This window comes from Canis lupus, chromosome 9 (genome assembly GCF_011100685.1).
Source record: "Canis lupus familiaris isolate Mischka breed German Shepherd chromosome 9, alternate assembly UU_Cfam_GSD_1.0, whole genome shotgun sequence".
Taxonomy (NCBI): domain Eukaryota; kingdom Metazoa; phylum Chordata; class Mammalia; order Carnivora; family Canidae; genus Canis; species Canis lupus.
The window spans coordinates 6,364,354-6,383,828 of NC_049230.1; the positions used below are offsets into that span (position 1 = coordinate 6,364,354).

The 19,475-nt window shown below is 57.6% G+C and overlaps 1 protein-coding gene across 1 annotated transcript; it reads left to right on the plus strand.

Moving 5' to 3' along the window:
- Positions 1 to 319: 319 nt before the first annotated feature.
- Positions 320 to 19,247, plus strand: HID1 (HID1 domain containing). Its single transcript, XM_038546643.1, has 19 exons — positions 320 to 493; positions 6,252 to 6,401; positions 6,940 to 7,110; positions 7,631 to 7,744; positions 8,328 to 8,434; positions 8,700 to 8,816; positions 10,485 to 10,707; positions 10,909 to 10,965; positions 11,744 to 11,884; positions 12,065 to 12,155; positions 12,338 to 12,489; positions 12,597 to 12,675; positions 14,442 to 14,606; positions 15,777 to 16,004; positions 16,348 to 16,454; positions 16,963 to 17,049; positions 17,644 to 17,735; positions 17,901 to 18,059; positions 18,329 to 19,247. Exons 1-19 carry the CDS (start codon positions 428 to 430, stop codon positions 18,390 to 18,392), a joined length of 2,370 nt encoding a protein of 789 aa, XP_038402571.1. The 5' UTR covers positions 320 to 427; the 3' UTR covers positions 18,393 to 19,247.
- The last annotated feature ends 228 nt before the right edge of the window (positions 19,248 to 19,475 follow it).

Genomic DNA, 19,475 nt, shown 5'->3' on the forward strand with positions numbered 1-19,475 from the left:
GAGGGAAAAAAAAGGGGGGGGGAGGAATGGGGAGGTTAGGGTTTGACAAGGAAGAAACTCAAGGGGGAGGGCTGGCTGAGAATGTACGGGCCCGACAGGCGTGGGGACCAGTGGTGAGGATGCGGCGGGGATGGCGAGGCGGGGCGGCGGAGGCTCGGGGTCGAGCCTAGTGCATCCCAGGAGCCGGCTCCCGGGGCTGGCAGCGGGCGGCGCGGGGCGCGGCAGGTGCGGGGGCGGAGCCACGCGGGGGCGGAGCCACGGGGGCGGGCGGGGCCCGGAGGGGGCGGGGCCGGCGCGCGGCGGGCAGGCGGGGTGCGGCGCTGCTCTCCTGCGAGCGCAGCGGGGGCCGCGGAGCCGGAGCTGGATCCGGAGCCGGGGCCGGGGCGGGAGTCGGGGCCGGGGCCGGGCCGGAGAGGGCTCCAGCGCTATGGGGTCGGCCGACTCTAAGCTGAATTTCCGAAAGGCGGTAATCCAGCTCACCACCAAGACGCAGGTGCGACCGGGGCCCCGGCCTCCCACCCACCTGCCGGGCTGGGGGCTGGGCAGGGCCGGGGGGCTGCGCGAACTTGGCTCGTGAGGAGATGGGGGACCGGCTGGCCTGCGGCCTGACGCTGAAGCCAGGTCCGGAGCGCCACCCGTTGGCCTGTCCTCCGGGGCTTCATCCCTTAGCCCCAGCCCCTCACCCCAGCCTTCTCTCCCGGGAATATCCCTCTTCCCGCAGCCGCCGCTGCCACCTTGGGCTGACGTGTGCCTACTCTCCGAGCCGGCATCGCCGCTATCCGCCACCTGTCCTGCCGCCTCCGGCCCCCCCCCCTCCGCTCCCGCCCCTCCAGCCCCGCATCTTCAGCTTCACCCTCACTCCCGCCCCCACCCACCCATCCGCCTCCCTGCTCCCCTCCCTGCCCCTCGGTGCCCGCGGTTCCTGGACGCACAGACCCGGCTGATTCAATGCAAACAAAGCCGAGCAGGCGCCTACCGGGTCGGGGAAACAGCTGGTGCGCGGAGGCAGCGGCCTCGCTGGGCCCAGGTCGATGCCCACAGCCAGGGAAGGCCCAGGTCTTCCTGAGAACGTGCAAAGAGTGCGAGCAGCGCTGCAGCCTAACAGAGGGTCCTGTTCTCAGGCTCGTGGAGTCCAGTTTCCCAGCTGGGGAACACTGCTCCAGGGGGCTCCTCCTCTGAGGCCCAGCAGTGGGGATAGCTGTGTTTTCAGGTACCCTCTGTTCCCTGGGTCAGGGCTGAGAACCCTCCAGGTTGTCTTTGACTGGCTGGTGTAGGGTCTGGGGGTGACTTTCAGCCAGTCCATGCTTGCACACTCCCCTGAGTTCACAAGTGGCACCGAGGCCACCTCCTTGCCCCCACCACACAGGACCTGGCTCCAGCAAGGCTCCTTCCCTGCCTACCCCTTCTGTCCTTACCCCTCGAATCAGGCTGCTCTGGCCACAGAGATGCCCAGCCCTGACTCCCCAGAACCCCCACTTATAAGGGACTCAGCACCTGCTGCCATCTGGGACTTTCCTCTTTCCCTTACCCTGAGGGCTCTTGGCAGTTAGAGTGGGATTGAGGAAGCCATCTTCCCACAGCCAGTTGTTCGCAGCTCCAGAGGCCAGACCTCTGGTCCTACACTCTCTCATTCCCACGAGAGAAAGGTCAGGTGCCTGGCAAATGCCCAGGGGCTCTGGAGAATCCAGTCCTGGCTAAGAGGCATTTGATAGAAACCAGACTTTGTATCTCGCCACTTCCCTAATGACTCCTGGGTAGTTCTAGCACTTGGCTTTATTGGGATGGGGCTTCTAAGTCTGTGGGTGGCAGGTGGGCCAGCCCCTCAATGTGGGGCCACATGGAGCGGCAGGAGGGAGGCTCCCATGTTTACCTACCTACCTGGGGAAGGAAACACATTGTTGGAGGAATGAACCATGGGCTGTTAGCTTAGTAGGCAAGGTCCTTTGTCGGGCCAGCAGGACTAGCTCCCCTGGGCCCCAGAGATCTGGGTGGACTAGATTCCTACCTGTGCTGGCCCTCTCCCCCAAATACAGTGTACCTCTGGCTTTCCCTGGCTGTAGCCCTGTTATGGGAATGACTGAGATGGTGCTGTCCTGTTTCCTAGCTGAGGACAGTGAGTTGGCTTGGGTCAAGACTGGAACCAGACACCAGGCTGAGTCTCCCTCCAGAGACCTGTGGGGCCCTGCAGGTGGGAAGGTGGGAGAGACCCTAAAGCTTCCTGTCCTGCGTAGTGACCTGGCTCAGGCAGCTGAGGAGTGAAGACCAGATCCCAGATGGTCATTCCAGACCTTGCCATTCAGTGTCCCCAAAGAGTTTCATGCCAGCTGTCCACAGGGTGTCCTCCAGTCCCAGACCCTTAGAGGCTAGGCCATGAACACAGATGTTTGTTCTGGGCAGCAGACAAGACCACCCAACACCTTTTCCTGTGGCCTGGGTATGAGCGGCCACTGCTGGGCTTCCCTGCTTTCCTGCGCTATATCCTGTTTTCTTCCTGCCCTGGGCTAGTCCTGAGGCTTAGCCGTTTTGGCTGTGTTTCCCAAGCCTTTCCTGGGGTGGGTGGGGCCCTAGAGGGGGATGCAATAAGCTCTGCCAGAGGGAGGACATTCCTGGACCTGGGACCCTTTCTTAGATCCTATCTTTTTAGAGACTCTCTGCCATAGACCAGGGAGACCTGGTGGGTCCATGTATACATGTGTGTATGTGTATGTGTATGTGTATATGAATGATGTGGTGACGCAGTCCTCCAGGACAGGTCACCCTTAACAGACTAGAGGACTTGTACAGCCCTTTGCTCCCCTTCACCCCAAGAAAGTTCAAAAGATGCACCTGGACTCCCAAGCCAGTGGGGGGTCTGGCCTGAACAGAGGCTGGTGAAGCTAGGGTAAGAATATCTATTTTTGGGTGCCTGGGTGGCTCAGTGGTTGAGCGACTGCCTTTTGGCTCAGGTTGTGGTCCCGGGGTCCTGGGATAGAGTCCTGCATCAGGCTCCCCGCAGGGAGCCTACTCCCTCTGCCTGTGTCTCTGCCTCTCTCTCTGTGTCTTTCATGAATGAATGAATGAATGACTAAATAAATAAATAAATAAATCCTAAAAGAAGAAAGAAAGAAAGAGTATCTGTTTTCCCACCAGGATAGCTTAGTCCCTGTGCCCTGGTAGCATGGGCCTTCTAGCTTGTGGCAAAAATATTCTTTTCAAACAAACTGGCTTGGATTTTATTTATTTATTTTAAGATTTTATTTATTTAAGAGAGAGAGAAAGAGTACACAAGCAAAGGGAAGAGGCAGGGTATGGGGGAGGGGGGAAGCAGGCTCCCCTGCTGAGGCAGGGAGCTCAGTGCAGGATGCTGGGTTCCATCCCAGGACCCTGGGATCATGACCCAAGCAGAAGGCAGACACTTAACCGAATGAGCCACCCAGGCGCCCCTGGCTTGGATTTTAGAAGCTTCCTTGGGCTCTGTGGAGCCCAGCTGGGATAACTGGGACAGGAGCTGAGCCTTGTTTCTCCCCTCAGAAGCCTAAGGGGATCCAATGACCTTGGCCAACACCTGGAGCATCAGACTAGCCTGCTATAGCCGGGTGATGGTCATCAAGCTGAAGTGTCCAAGCCAGAGTGGGAGCTGGAGGGCTGGGACTCTCCTCTGCTTCTCAGCTGGGCTAGCCTGGAGCTTCCTAAGTCTCCCTTTAAGTCTCCTCATTTGGAATTCAGTCCCTAGGTGACACTTGCCTGATGAACTAGACCAGAGGTCAAGTCTACTGGTGCTCAGATGAAGTTCTCCTCCTTTAAGGGGATTGTGGCGCCTTAAGTTAGAGGAGGTGGTAAAAGTGTTAGAGAAGGGAGCTTCTCAGAGGAGCTCCTGGGTTTTCAAGGATGTCCTTCCCCACCCCAGCCCTGGCCACCCACACTGGGGGGTGGCACCCCTTGACCCCAGTGACTGTCAGAGGGCTACCCTAGCTGAGGACAGGAGGGCCAGCAAACCCTAGCCTCAGGGCACCTCCTTTGGCCTTTGTTCTCCCCCACCCCCAGCTAACTTGCTCTACCAGTTCTGGGACTGAGCAGGCCCTGGTACCAGGCCTGTCTTGCAGGCCATGGCCACATGTTTCCCTGTGACTTGGAGGTGGGGGCATTGCTTTGGGAGGGGGCCAGGGTATACCGGGACCTCAATGAGGCTTTCAAACCCAACCCTGATTTTGGACAGCCCCACTGGTGCTCAGGCTTGCCCAGTGACTGGGTTGAAGGGATCTTTGGGACTAATGACAGCCTTTCCCTGAATAAACATTGGCTGAGCATCTGCCATCTGCCCCTACTGCAGGGTAAGGAAAGAAGGGCCTAATGGAACCCTGAGGCAAGTGCATTGAGATGCCTGGAATCAGGGCCTAGGATGAAGGAGTAAGAGTGGGGACCCAGGTTCCAAGGTGGGAACAAGCCCTTTGGTCCAGAGCTCAGGGAGGATTCTGGAAAGAAGGGGCATAAGAGAACAAGGTTATTTTTATTTATTTATTCATTCATTCATTCATTCATTCGAGACACAGAGAGAGGCAGAGACACAGGCAGATGGAGAAGCAGGCTCCCTGCGGGTAGCCCGATGTGGGACTCGATCCCAGGACCTCAGGATCACGACCTGAGCCAAAGGCAGACACACAACCACTGAGCCACCCAAGTGCCCAAGAGAACAGAGTTATTTTTTATTTTTTTTATTTTTTTTATTTTTTTTTCAGAGTTATTTTTAAACAAGATATATATATTTTTCTGGTGGTCAGAGTAAGGCACGCCTGGGTGGGTTTGGGTGATCGCAGGGCTGTATCAACCCTTTCAGACAAGGGAGAAGCCCAGGCTGATGGAACACCTGGGGTCTCTCGCAGCAGCTCCTCTTCAGAACAGGCCTTGGGCACCCTGGCCTCTCAGCAGGTGAACATTCAAAAGGAAAAAAAAAAAAAAACAGTAATCCATGTGGTTGCAGAAAAATATAAGTAAAAAAATAAAAACTATCTAGAGAGATCATCGCTGGGGCATTCCGTCATTTTCGTTTAGGCTATGTAATTTAGCAAAGATCGTGACCATCCTGTAGTTAGTGTTACACCTTATCTTTTTCACAGAATTGTAACCGTGAAGCATTTTTCATTCATTAAGAGTCCTTGGCAACATGGCTCTGGTGGTTGCATAATATTCCATTCCATGAAAGGGCCTTATTAACTCTTTCGAGTGTTCCCTGCTTGTTGGTTATTTAGGTTCATTCCAACTTCTCACTATTGCCAATGATAACACCTCAGTGAACCTCCTTATCCGTGCACATCCCTGATCATTTCCTTAGGAAGGATTTCTAGAAGTGGAGCTTACGGTTCCAGTTGGTTCCCTACGTGACTGCCCATATGATTCAGAAGGTGCAAGTGTGCCTATGTCCTCCATAGGACCAGTGGGACTTTGGAATGTGTTAGAAGGGTGGGCCTGTGGGGAAGACCGGACCATCCGAGCAAAGGCAAAGAGATGTTGTGACGGCTTTGTGTTGTAGGGGTTGCAAATACAGGTGTGCACGCATGTAGGTATGTTAAATAAGGTCATGGCTTATGATCTGGTCCAGGTTTGGACTCAATCCTGCAGGCAGCGAGGAGCCCCAGAGGTTTTTGTTGAGGCAACAGTGGTTTGGGTGCTGTGCTTTGAACATGGGTTGGAGGCGGTGTGGAGACAGGGTTGAGGACGTAAATTTGGAGGTGGGGCCCTGAGAGGAGCAGGTGCAGTCAGAGAGAGCCGTGGGGGTTGCCTCCTTTAGATTTGGCATCTGTTGGGTGTGCAGGGAGAGGATGGAAGCTGCGGCTGAGGCGGGGGTGGATGGTGAGGCTGGGCTTAGGTGCAATAAGCATACATCCCCTTGCCTTCTTCCACTGGGGAGGGTCACAACCTGGGTCTGGTCCCCAGGCACTTGACCTAGCAGCAGGGCCTGGGGAGGTCCCCCGTGGGGAGGCTCTGCCAGAGGAGGACAGTGAGTTACCTCATCCCTCAGGGTCTGAGTTAGGCTTTGGCTGCCAAACTCAGTGCTTGGCTGACCTCTGACATCCGTGGCGAGTGTCTCCAGCCTGCCTCTGCCAGCCGGGGTGCACAATGGCCCCCACATGGGAGGGCTTCTGGGTATAGCAGGGATGGAATAGGGGGGCCATGGTTTCCCCTTTGGGGTTCCTTTGGCTACAGACTGGGTGAACTGTGGGCCTGGTGGCAAGGGATAGTGTAACCACCCTGGACACACCGGATCCCCCCTCCAGCCTGTGGAAGCCACCGATGATGCCTTTTGGGACCAGTTCTGGGCAGACACGGCCACCTCAGTACAGGATGTCTTTGCACTGGTGCCAGCGGCAGAGATCCGGGCTGTGCGGGAGGAGTCACCCTCCAATTTGGCCACTCTGTGCTACAAGGTGAGCATAAGGTGCTCTGCCCTTCGCTGCCACTCCCTGCTGAGCCATTTCCCACCTTCCAGGGGAGCCTGAAGCTGGCCCAGCCCTGTGGACCCAGAGAGCGGGCACCCCTGACATCCCACCTGTCTGGGTCTGTGCAGTCTTGAGAAGTACCCACTTCTCCCCACTGGCTGGGCTCTGGGTGGAGGGTGGGAAGTGATGCTGCAGCCACTCTCTGTGAGGGCTTCCTTGGGGCTCTTGCTGAGTACTTTCCGCACATCAGCTCGTTCAGCTAACCCTGTGCAGTGGGTGCTGTTAATGTCACCGTCTTACAGATGAGAGAACAGAAAGGTGGTCACTTAGCAAGGTGTCAGCCAGTGAGCGGTGGGCGGGGTCTCCGGGGATGCTCTAGGCTGCTCTCTGGCCCACTTCCCGTCCCCCTGGGCTGGCTGACCCTGTCTGTCTCTGCCCCTCTGAAGCCTGGGGTGCCCATCCTGACCCCAAGCACCAGGTCCCCGCTCCCCACCCTTCCAGCGTGCCCCTCCGCCTGTCCCCACAGGCTGTGGAGAAGCTGGTGCAGGGAGCCGAGAGCGGCTGCCATTCGGAGAAGGAGAAGCAGATTGTCCTGAACTGCAGCAGGCTCCTCACCCGTGTGCTGCCCTACATCTTTGAGGACCCCGACTGGAGGGGCTTCTTCTGGTCCACAGTGCCCGGGGCAGGGCGAGCAGGGGTCTGTGGGCCTGGTTGTGGGGCTGGGTGGGAGGTGATGGGTGTGGGGTTTGGGAAGGACAGGGGAAGGGGAATGGGGTTTGCTGCCAAGGGGTGGGATCATCTCCCACAGGAATGTCTGCCCTTTCAGCTGGGCAAGTATGACGACAGGGCAGCTGGGCGCTTCCCCCTCCTTAGCTCCCCCCTCCCTGGGTTTATCTCCAGGCAACCGGCTAAGGGCAGGACCCTGGTGATTCCCAGCAGGTCTGAGCCTCTAGAGTTTTAGGGACCTGGCCTGGCTCCTTCCAGTCAGTGGAGAGGTTTCTTCCCAGGTCCCAGCCTCGTTCCTGCTCTGGCCCCCTTCTGCCTTAGGAAGTTTGGGGTTGTTGGGAATCTACTTTTCCTTCTGCTTCTTCCTCCATCCCTCTGCCCATGGGTACCTGCCTGGGCCCAAATCTAACCCCTTTCCCACCTCAATTCCTGGGGCCACGTCTCCTTGGCCAGCAAGCACTGAGGCAGCCTGTGTGCTATGTCCTGACCAGGGAGAGGATGATGATGAGAATGCCCGGCCCCTGGCTGAGTCCCTGCTCCTGGCCATTGCTGATCTCCTCTTCTGTCCAGATTTCACTGTCCAGAGCCACCGAAGGAGCACTGTGGTGAGAGGCCCCCCCAATCTCCCAGTCTCAGGCCTGGGAGGGCTTTGGTCCTAGGTTGGGGGTGGTTGAAGTTCCCTTGGGCAGGACGCTGCGGGGGCAGGGCTGCTCTGGAAGAGCTGGGCAGGTCCAGGGAGGGGCCAGAGACTGGCACAGCTGGAGAGGAGCCAGCTGGTGCCTGGCCCTGCCCCCTGTATCCGGGAGTCAGGGCACAAGCACCCATTGTCCTCGCCTGGGTGGTGGGTGGGGGTGTGGGGCTTGGACACAGGAGGTCTGGCCTGCTCACTTCCTGTGGGCCCAGGGACTCCACCTCTGGTATTTTCTGCTCCAACCGCCCCCCACCACCAAATGTACCCAATCCCATTCCCCTCCCTCCCTATCTCTCTCTCCCTGCCTTGAGCTGGCCTGAGCAAGTAAAAGAACTGGAGAAGAAAAATTAGCTTTCAAGAGATTGAGAACATTAATTTCTTCCCTTGTGCATTATCACCTGGGGCATTTGGAGGGTCTGTCTCTGCCCCCAGGGACGACAGCGGGGGGACTTGGGTTGGCCACTCCCCGCCTGAGCGTTCCCAAACCATGTGCCCAGGACTCAGCGGAGGATGTCCACTCCCTGGACAGCTGTGAATACATCTGGGAGGCTGGTGTGGGCTTTGCTCACTCCCCTCAGCCCAACTACATCCACGATGTGAACCGGTGAGTTTTGCTGGGACCCAGAACTCACAGTGTAGCTGGACTTGGGGCCAGGCCCCCTGCTCTCCTGCTCAGAGAGGGAACCGTGCATGGGGTCTTTCAAAGAGACCCTGTCCACTCATGACCCAACATCACCCTGCCGGGGATAAAATGGGGTCATGTCTTTTCATGGACTTGGAGCTGGGGCCGGCAGGGTGGGCATGCCCTCCTGGAGGAGATGGGAGATCTTCGGGTACTGAACCCCCTGCCCTGATCCCCCCTCCCTAAGGATGGAGCTGTTGAAACTGCTGCTCACATGCTTCTCTGAGGCCATGTACCTGCCCCCAGCCCCGGACAGCGGCGGCACCAACCCGTGGGTGCAGTTCTTTTGTTCCACGGAGAACAGGTGAGGGGCCCTCCAGCTTTCTTTCCATTCTCTCCTTGCTCCAGGCAGCCCCGGGGAGAGGCTGTGCTCCCTTAGTCTTAGTTGAGGGGAGGTGCTGCCGCCTGGTGGTGATGGCTTGTAAAAGTTAGTCGCCACTCGTTAGTCCCCCATGGTCCAACGTCCCACTGGGGGACCCTAGTGACTAGTGCCTGGGTCCTCCATCCCGAGCTGTGCTGTGCAGCAGAAATATGATGCAAACCACAGATGCAAGTTGACCACTTCTAGTGGCGACATGAAAAAAGTAAAAAAGAGACAGGTGAGATTAATTTTAATATTTTGTTTAACCCAATATACACCAAATACTAGCATTGGACAGGTGATCAGTATGCAGAATGATTGAGATGTTTCACATTCCCTTTTCAAGCTAAGTTTTCAAAATCCGTTTTGTGCAGTTTACAGTCCCAACACCTCTCAATGCAGAGGAGCCACATTTTAAGCTCTCAGTAGCAGCAGGTGGCTTGTAGCTGGCTGGCAGTGCGGTTGAGACAGTGGTCGGGGAGAGGGCGTCGTGAATACTCTGAAGGGTGGGGAAGCCTGACCCACACAGGGCTGCTCCTGGGCTCTGCGGGCACAGAGGGTACGTGGAGGCGTCACTTGGTGGAGCTGAGTATGTAAAGGCTGCGAGGGCAGCACCGGAGTTAGTGGTCCTGGGGGGCGTGGCTCACCTTCTGACTTCCAGACTCTCATTCCCACATGGCAGGCCTTACTCATCCTTCGGATTTTCCTGGCCTTCTGCTCAACTTCCCCCCTCGCCCTGCCCCCAGAAGAGAAGGGAAGCCAGGCAACTCTCTCCAGCAGCCACGGTCAAAAGCTGGCCAGAGTTTGTTTGTTTTTTCTCACCAGCAGTATCAGGCTTTGCCACTCACTTAACCTCTCTGGGTCTCAGTTTCCTTGCCTGTAAGATAAGGAGCTTGAACCCTGACATCTTACAAATCTCTGAATGATGTCACTCTGTGGCCTGGGACCTGGGTGACTGAACACATGTTCTGCTCCCCGAGGGGAAGCCCACCTCCCTGTGGGACTCCAGTCCCTGCTTTGAAGCCCCAAGGCAGGACACCTGCCCCTCAGAGACCTGAGCCTGTAGACTGTGCAGCACCGCGAATGAACCCTAATGTAAATTCTAGGCTGCCAGTGTGTCCCTGTAGGTTCATGGATTGTAACACACATGCCACTCTGCTGTGGGATGTCAGCAGTGGGAGAGGCTGTGCACAGGTGGGGGCAGAGGCTCAGGGGAATCTCTGTTCCTCCCTCGTGATTTTGTTGTGAACCTAAAATTACTCTAAACATAGTCTTAATTAACAAAAAAAAAAAAGGCTTTAGCTCTGGGAGGAAAAATCTAATGGATGTGGACATGATTTCCCACATAACTAGCCACCCCCGTCTTGGTAATAAATTCCTTTGCTCTTGGCCTAGCCTGGCCTGGGTCCCGGATGCAGACAAGGCAGGGAGGGGTATCTTTGACTCAGGAAGGGATGAGCCTGGTTCTGCTTTCTGGCTCCCAGCCTGGGGCTAGCACAGAAATGCTTGTTCAGTGAGGAGGTAGCTTGACTGACCGTCCCATGTGGCCACCTGGGGGGTGGACAAGGCTGGCCTGGGCGGTCTCCATGCCTTGTTCCTCTCCTTCCGCAGACATGCCCTGCCCCTTTTTACCTCCCTCCTCAACACTGTGTGTGCCTATGACCCTGTGGGCTACGGGATCCCCTACAACCACCTGCTCTTCTCTGACTACCGGGAACCCCTGGTGGAGGAGGCTGCCCAGGTGCTCATTGTCACCTTGGACCATGACAGTGCCACCAGCGCCAGCCCCACGGTGGACGGTACCACCACAGGCACTGCTATGGATGATACGGACGTAAGGATGGGTGTGGGGGGTGGAGGGCAGCTGGCCCTGCCAAGTTCTGGGCACTCCCTTTAGTAGCGCTGGGTAGGGGCTACCCAGTGGGCACCTCCTGGTGAGCTTCGGGGTGCCTGAGGGGGCATTGCTGCCACCACTTGGCTGAGGTAGTGGCCAGGGGTGAAGCCACCTGCTTATCCCAGGCTCCACCCTTGGCAGCCTCCAGGACCTGAGAACCTGTTTGTGAACTACCTGTCCCGCATCCATCGTGAAGAGGTGAGCGGAACCCTGCTCTTGCTCCAGTGGATTCTCAGTGCCCACCTGCCACAATGATTATGGCCTTGCAGGGGGGAGGGGATGGTGATGAGATGGGGTAAGAGGAGTCCTGACCATGGTCCCTGTGGGCTTGGCCACCCCAATGAAATAGTGATGGCAGGACTTCAAAGGTTTTGAGATACAGAAAAGAGCTAAAGGCCTCAGCTGAGTAGGGACAACTGGACAGGCTTCCAGGAGGAGGTGGCTCTGATATCTGGCTTTGGTGAGGGGAATAGTAGTGGACTCAAAGACCAGGCAGCCCTGAGTTCATGTGTCTTGTGACCTTGGGGGAAATTGTGCTCCAAAGCTCTGACTTCTGCTGTTGTAACATGGGGATGGTAACTGCTTCCTTGCCTTTTTGGGAGGGTTACTTGTAGCTTTCGCTTAGTGACAGCTCTTTGAGAATAGTAGAGTGCATTTCTGATGTGACAGGGAGATGGGGGGATGGCATCTGTCAACATGGGGTCCAGGTGGGTCGGGTCTGGGTCAACATATAGGTGAGGGGGATCACTAGGAGCAGCTTTGCTCAGGGAGGGGGGAGCCCATGGTCTGGGGAAGGGGCAGGGGTTCCCTCCAGACCTGCTTTGGACTCAGTTTCCTGAGGGGCCTGCCTCAGGACAGCTCCTAATGATGGAATCTGGGCCTTTCAGGCTTTAGGGGTGGGACCAGGCTGGGGGGTGGGTGAGGAGGCCTTTGTGCAGGAGCTGGACTGGACAGGTCCCTACCGTCCCCTACTCAGGATTTCCAGTTCATCCTCAAGGGCATAGCCCGGCTGCTCTCCAATCCCCTGCTCCAGACCTACCTGCCCAACTCCACCAAGAAGATCCAGTTCCACCAGGAGCTGCTGGTCCTCTTCTGGAAGCTCTGTGACTTCAATAAGGTGGGCTGGCCTCAGGCCCCGCTTGGTGGGCAGTGGTCAGCTCTGAGCAGGAGAGCGGCTACTCTGGATAGCCCAGGGGTGGGGGCAGCATCTGGGGAGACTCCTGGGAACGGTGAGCAGATGGGGGAGAGCGGTCTCCTCTCTGACCTTGCCCACCTGTTCCCTCCCCTCTGCCCCCAGAAATTCCTCTTTTTTGTACTGAAGAGCAGTGACGTGCTGGACATCCTGGTCCCCATCCTCTACTTCCTCAATGATGCCCGAGCGGATCAGTGTAAGGCTGGGGTGGGCATGAGGTCCTGGGGGCTTCCTTGTAGAGGGGCGGGGCCAGCCGGTCTGTGCTGCCTCTGGGGAGCGCAGGCTGGGGCTCTGACCTCCCAGCAAGGGCTTCTTCCAGGGCTCCCCGGATGGGTCCCCACCCTGTGTGGTGACTTCCCCCTGTACCACATGCTGCAGCTCGGGTGGGCCTGATGCACATTGGAGTCTTCATCCTGTTGCTTCTGAGCGGGGAGCGGAACTTTGGGGTGCGGCTGAACAAGCCCTACTCAGTGCGTGTGCCCATGGACATCCCTGTCTTCACGGGCACCCACGCAGACCTGCTCATTGTGGTGAGGGGGCTCCCTCAGCCAGGCCCTGGGGCCGTGGGGGGACGTCCTTTTGGCTGAGTCTGGAGGAGGAGGGGACCCCATGGTCACCCCTCTGCCTCCCGGCACAGGTATTCCACAAGATCATCACCAGCGGTCACCAGCGCCTGCAGCCCCTCTTCGATTGCCTGCTCACCATCGTGGTCAACGGTAGGGGTGCGGGGAGCCCGCCTTCCCTGTGCACACCACTAGGTGGTGCCAGGCCACAGGCTGACCTCAGGCTGGCCCTCCCCAGGTCAAACCTGCCCAGTCCAATAAGCGATATGATGGCAGCCACAGGCAGACTGGGCAATTTTCTAGTAGCCCTATTAAAGAAAGAAAGAAAAACAGGTGACAACAATTTTATAATATATTTTATGTAATCCACTGTATCCCAAACACCATCGTATCAACATGTAACCCCCCCAAAATTATTGAGATCTTTGACATTCTTTTTCACACCTAGTCTTCAAAATCCTATGTGTTTCACATGTGCAGTACATCTCTGTTAGAACTAGCTATGTGTCAAGGGTTTATGTTTTCGATTTTTAAATTTTTATTTTATTTTATTTTTTAAAAGATTTTATTTATTTATTTATTCATGAGAGAGACAGAGAGAGAGGCAGAGACACAGGCAGAGGGAGAAGCAGGCTCCATGCAGGGAGCCTGATGTGGGACTAGATCCTGAGACTTCAGGATCATGCCCTGAGCCAAAGGCAGATGCTCAACCACTGAGCCACCCAGGCGTCCCCGATTTTTAAATTTTTTAAAAAGGTTTTATTTATTTATTCATGAGAGATACACAGAGAGAGGCAGAGACACATGCAGAGGGAGAAGCAGGCTCCCTGTGGAGAGCCTGATGCGGGACTTGATCCCAGGACCCTGGGATCATGCCCTAGGCCAAAGGCAGATGCTCAACCGCTGAGCCACCCAGGTGCCCCTGTGTCAAGGGTTTAATGGCCACACGTGGCCCATGGCTACTGTATTGGCCAGTGCAGGTTTGGACAGTGTGGTCTCAGGGCAGCGGGGTGTGCCCTACTCTCCAGAGAGGGCTGGGGACAGCTGCCTCCGAAGGGAGGGGCTCAGGCTGGCTGGGGTGCTGGGCCCGGCATGGTGGGTCGCCGTGAGCTGAGGCAGGGTGACTTCAGTGTGGCCATCTTTTGGAGAGGACTGTCTTTGGTGGGAGTGGTTTGGAGTATGGTCCTGGAGGCTTCTAGCTGTGTTGTCGGTTCCAGGGCCAGAACCCTGCCTTCCCTTCCCGGTGCATTCCCTGGGTCCGTCTCACACATTTTCACTGAGCCCTGGTTAAGTGTGGCTGGCTCTGAGAACGCCGCCCCAGCCTGCTGAGGGAGGGGGACGTGAGACAGGGAAGCGCACAGATCCCTATGTGACTTCAGGCCAGGCACAGCGTCTCATCTCAGATTCCCCCTCCCAGACTCTGCCAAAAAATAAGCTTCTGATTATGTATGGAGTCTTGTTATTCCAGTTGGATATTCCAGAAAGACTTAAAGACCCTGACTTTGTATCCTTGCCCCGTCATTTTATAACCAGGAACTCTGGGCAAGTTTACAGACCTGTCTGAGGCTCAGTTTCTCCGTCTGTGAAATGGGGCTGGTTTCCTCCATGTTCAGCCCCCTTTCAGAAGTGTGGCAGGAGTGGGCCACGTGCTGTGTATAAGGGGCTCTGTAAATAGTGGGGCTGTCCACATGATGGAGGGATGAGGTGGGGCGCCCCACACTGCCTCCTGAAGCTCTGCAGAAGGCACTGCCAGTGTGGCCTCAACCTCCAAGGGCTTGGTATGTTTCCTGGCTTTGTAGGAGACTTTACAGGCAAGGGGCAGGAAGGGTTTGACAGTGGGAGCATCTTGTGCTCAGGCCCAGGGTGTGCAGGGATGGCCGGGGAGGGGGCCCAGGAGTGACCTGGCTCCTCCCCTGCAGTGTCCCCCTACCTCAAGAGCCTGTCCATGGTGGCTGCCAATAAGCTGCTGCACCTGCTGGAGGCCTTCTCCACCACCTGGTTCCTCTTCTCTGCTGCCCAGAACCACCATCTGGTCTTCTTCCTCCTGGAAGCCTTCAACAACATCATCCAGTACCAGTTTGATGGTGAGGCGGCAGCCTAAGCCCTGGCCTGGCCTCTGGGGTAGGAATCAGGATGGGCAGTGTGCAAGGACACCTTCCCATCTAAGGAGGGCAGACCGCTCTGCCCCTCACTCCTCCCTCATTCATTCAACATGCATTTTTTGAGCATTTGCTGCATACCCAGCCCAGTGCTGGGTGCTAGGGATACAGTGGAGAGCAAAGCAGAATGCTCTCTGCCCCGTGGAGCTCACAGCTGGGGATGGAGACATGGAGGGGGCTTTAAACAGATGGCCACTCGGACAAACGAGTCTCCTTAAATCTGATGAAAAGGAAACTCAGAGCGGTAGGACCCTGATGGGTGTCGTAAATGCCACACTGCCTGCTGTAAGTGAGACCTTGCCACTTGTTAGCTCCGTGGCTGTGGGCTCATAACTTAACTTCTCAGAGCTTTAGAGAGTCTTTGGCTGTAAGACAGTCATAGCAACAGTACTAGAGCCTTATATCTGAAGGTGTTGGCAGGATTATGTAATTACCCACAAAAACTGTCCAGCACAGTGTCTGATGACTTAGGTATCAGCAGTTACTATTATTTCCAAAATAAGTAATATTTGCACTGATCTGTGAGGGATGAATGGAGGTGGGGTGGGGTGGAAAAGCATTGTGTGGTGGCGGTGGGGGCAACATATGCAAAGGCCCTGGGGTGAGATGTTGAAGCAGGACAGCGTAGTGAGAGGCAGGACCCGATCGCTGGGTGGGGCAGGGAGTTCAGCGTGGGCACTGGAGCACAGACACGTGCCGTGTTGTCCCTCCTCCCTGGTGACCTGGCTCAAGGACATAGTCAAAATATAGAACAGCTGGCTGGGTGTGGACACTGACGTGCTGGGCCTGCCCCACTTTGCCAGTGTCACCTCTTGGAATGCTGGCTTGTGTGGGGGGGTCTGGAAGGTACTGGTGGGGGATCTTGGCCCGGAAGCTCTTCTCTAATAATGTAACATCCTGGTGTAGCCACAGCTGCACAGGCCACCGGGTGCCAGCTCTTCTCAGCCCCATCTCTTGGGCGCCCTGTACCATCTCCTACTCCTGGAGTTAGACGCCCTCCTGTCCTCCAAACTGCCCCCTCCCAGAAACCTGCCCAGGTGGTGGAGGAGGAGGCAAGCGGGCCTCCCTGAGGTGTGGCATGCTCCCTCCCGACAGGCAACTCCAACCTGGTCTACGCCATCATCCGAAAGCGCAGCGTCTTCCACCAGCTGGCCAACCTGCCCACCGACCCGCCTGCCATCCACAAGGCCTTGCAACGACGCCGACGGGCACCTGAGCCCTTGTCCCGAACCGGCTCTCAGGAGGGTGCCTCCATGGAGGGCTCCCGCCCCGCTGCCCCTGCCGAGCCTGGCACTCTCAAGACCAGCCTGGTGGCCACCCCAGGTCTGGCACTGGCAGGTGGCAGGAGGATGTGGATGCCAGCATGGTTGGGGGATGAGCAGGGCCTCTGGGATGTCATCCCGTCTCTGGCAAAGGGCATGGCCTGAGCAGGGGAGCTGAGGGCATGGGGATAGCAGTAGGGGTGAGGGAGGGGGCATTGGGAGGCCCAGGAAGGCTAGCTGGGTGCTGGGTGGGGGGATTGGGCCTCAGAACTGGGTGTACAGGGATTGGGTCTAGCATCGCTAAAGTGGGTGGTGGAAAGAGGGAGCCTCATGGGGCTCAGTGCAGATGTTTTCTCAGAGGGCCTGTGGCAGGTGTTCTCACACCCACCTACTCCCACTCTCAGGCATTGACAAGCTGACGGAGAAGTCCCAGGTGTCAGAGGATGGCACCCTGCGATCCCTGGAGTCCACGTCCCAGCAGAGCTCGGCAGATGGCAGTCCAGCCATGGAGGTGGGTGATGGGGATTCCTGCGGTCAGGTGAGGTTGGGAATGTCCCTTTCTCCCTGGACTCTGTGGTGTGGGCTGGGCCAGGGCACTCTGGGGCCACCTGCAGCAGAGGGCAGGAACCCTGTGCCCAGGGCATCCAGGGGGGTGCTTTCATAGACCTCTCCCTTGTTTACTGGTCCCAGGCTTAAGCCCTTGGCCTTCAGACTCCTCATCCATCAACCTTATCTCAGTTGAGCTGGCCTTTACCCGACCAGCCCAGCCAGCCCCTGGCCCTAAACCTGTCATCAGGCTGGGTTGGGTTGGGCAGGGCCTGGGGCCCGGGCAAAGGGTGCTGGGCTGGGCTGTCCCCTCTGTTGGGAGTGAGTCCCCCACCAACAGGAGCCAGTAGAGAGGCCTTATTGCCTCCTGCATTCTAGGCTATGGGAGGGACTGGGGAGAAGGGCTGCTCCCCTGCCCTCCATCCCTGTTCTGTGCCCACTCCCTCTACCCCTCACTCCTGTCCCTTCCCTAGGACCAGGAGCCAGAGCAGGCATGGCGGGAGCAGCGGCGACTGTCCAGCGCGTCAGCCAGTGGGCAGTGGAGCCCAACATCGGAATGGGTGAGGGTTTGGGCAGATGGCTCTGAGGTGGGGCGGGCAGGGGCTCCTGGCCCTAGGAAAGCTCAGTTAAGCCTGGGACGGGAACATGTTCAAATCCAAAAACCGGCCTGCGAGCCCGGCTCTGGGTCACTCCTTCTGGCTAGACAACCTTGGCCTCTCTGGCCTGGTTGCTTCCCCATCTACGCTGTCTAGCATTCTGCAGGGTTGAGCTTCAGCTGCCTATGGTGCTAGCTCTCTTACTAAGCTTTCCTTTCCAGCTTCTTCCCCCAAATCTGCTTGTCCACTCCCTTCTGTGTGTCCTGTGATCACTACTAATTGCACTTCCATGGGGATAAACGTCCCACTTGATCATGCCATTGTGAGGCTCAAAAAGGACAGTTTTTGGCACGAAGCATACGCTCAGTGAGAGGTCATGGCACTTACTGTGAATAACAGTCACTGTTCGTGGGCGCTGCCCTGTGCCAGGCCCTTGCTGTAGCGAGCGGGGGTGCTTCCTGCCTTGGAGAGCCTGTGGTTCTGGGTCAGGGGTCAGGCCTATGCCATTGCCCATGGGGGCTGCTTCCCCAGCCCTAGGAACCCCGGCCCCTCCCTCAGGTTCTCTCTTGGAAGTCCAAGCTGCCGCTGCAGACCATCATGAGGCTGTTGCAAGTACTGGTTCCCCAAGTGGAAAAGATCTGCATTGACAAGTGAGCACCCCAGGGGTGGGGGCAGAGGCGGCAGGTGGGCTCTGAGGTGGGGTGAGCCCAGGCTTGGCCCTGGTGTGACCGGGAGTTGGGGCCCCACACTCCCCTTGCCTTTCAGGATGGGTTTTCCCATGTGAGCACCTTGAAACCACCCCCTCTTCCTGGCAGGGGCCTGACAGATGAGTCAGAGATCCTGAGGTTCCTGCAGCATGGCACTCTGGTGGGGCTCCTGCCTGTGCCCCATCCCATCCTCATCCGCAAGTACCAGGCCAACTCGGGCACGGCCATGTGGTTCCGCACCTATATGTGGGGGGTCATCTATCTGAGGTGGGTCTGGTGTTCCCCTGAGGGTCTGCTTGGGAGGGCCTCAGCGGGGGCCTCAGCTCTGGGTCCCACCATGGTAGTGGGGTTAATGTCAAGACAGTCAACCAAGGTGGTCTTGTCTAGTGCAGGGTGGGTGCCCACTGTCTGTGGGGGGCAGGGTGAGGGGGGGCCGTCGGGGTGGAAGGAGTTTGGTACCTAGCACCTCCTAGCTCCTCCCCAGCCTTTCTATCAGGACTCCCAGCACTGCGGTGACAGCCCCACTCCCTCCACAGGAACGTGGACCCACCTGTCTGGTATGACACAGATGTGAAGCTGTTTGAGATCCAGCGGGTGTGAGGATGGAAGCCTCCCAGGGGCTGGGGACCAGGGGAGGGTGGGGGCTCTGGTACCCCAATGTTCCCTGACCCACTCTTCTAGGCTTTGAATTACCACAGTCAGCGCTGGGGCTGGCTGAGTCCCGGGTGGCACGCCCACCGTAAAGGCCCCTTGTGGCTCAGGTGGTGGGGACAGGCTCTGATCAATCCCCCCTGAGGCTGGACTCACAGGAGCCTCCTATCTCTAGGGCTGCAGGCCCCGGCCAGAGCCCCCACCTCACTCTGCCTCCCCCTCAAGACCCATTTCTGTGCCACCCATCCCCAGAGCCCAGCAGGTCACCGTGCCCTCATGGGCTGCCCAACAGGGAGCTATGGGCTGTCTCTTGAGGCACCTGGGTAGGGGCAGGGGCAGGGGCAGGGGCAGGGGAGGAGAGTCCTTCTGTGCCTCCTCACCTGAAACTGCCTGGTCCAGGCCCGGCTTGCTGCCAGGGCCCGAAGGAGGAAGGAGAGTGGCCAGGCTATTTGAGGAGGAGACTGGGGGGCTGGTGGACTGCAGGAGCCAGACTGGGGAGCCTCATGCATTTTAGGAGTTTGGGACCCTCCTGTCGAGAGTCTCCTGCTATATACTCCCTGGTGGGTTAGGATATAGCCTGACTCCCTGTTATCCGGTGTGGGGGTGGGAGGGAAGGGTGGGGAGGGAGCTATTCAATCTTCCCTGCCCCTGCCCACTGCCTGGATGACTGGGCGCCGGAGGGGCAGGATGCCACCCCTCCATCCTCCAGCTCTGGCCTCTGGGTCTCCCTCCCCCCTACCTGTGTTAGTACAATCTTTGCTCTGTACAATCGGCCTCTTTACACAATAAACCACCCTCTCCACATCCTGGCTCTTTGTGCTTGGAGGGGAGGGGCTGGGGCCATGGCTCATGTCTTCAGGGGAGTGGGGGCCAGAATCAGTCCCCAGAGGGCCCTCAGCATAGGCCCAGGAACCAGCATTTGTCATTTTCTTCGGTGGGGAAGTGGAGGATTGCACTTTCTCACCCAGAGTGTGGCCCCAGAGAAAAAGCCCGTGCAGGACAGGAGAGAGGATTGCCTCCCGGCCTTCTATA

Excerpts from the sequence above, each read along its gene's own strand:
- HID1 (XM_038546643.1), top strand. The coding sequence starts at position 428 with ATGGGGTCGGCCGACTCTAAGCTGAATTTCCGAAAGGCGGTAATCCAG. Across the intron at positions 12,156-12,337 it reads TGATGCCCGAGCGGATCAGT|CTCGGGTGGGCCTGATGCAC; the intron begins GTAAGGCTGGGG and ends CACATGCTGCAG. Across the intron at positions 14,607-15,776 it reads CATCCAGTACCAGTTTGATG|GCAACTCCAACCTGGTCTAC; the intron begins GTGAGGCGGCAG and ends CCCTCCCGACAG.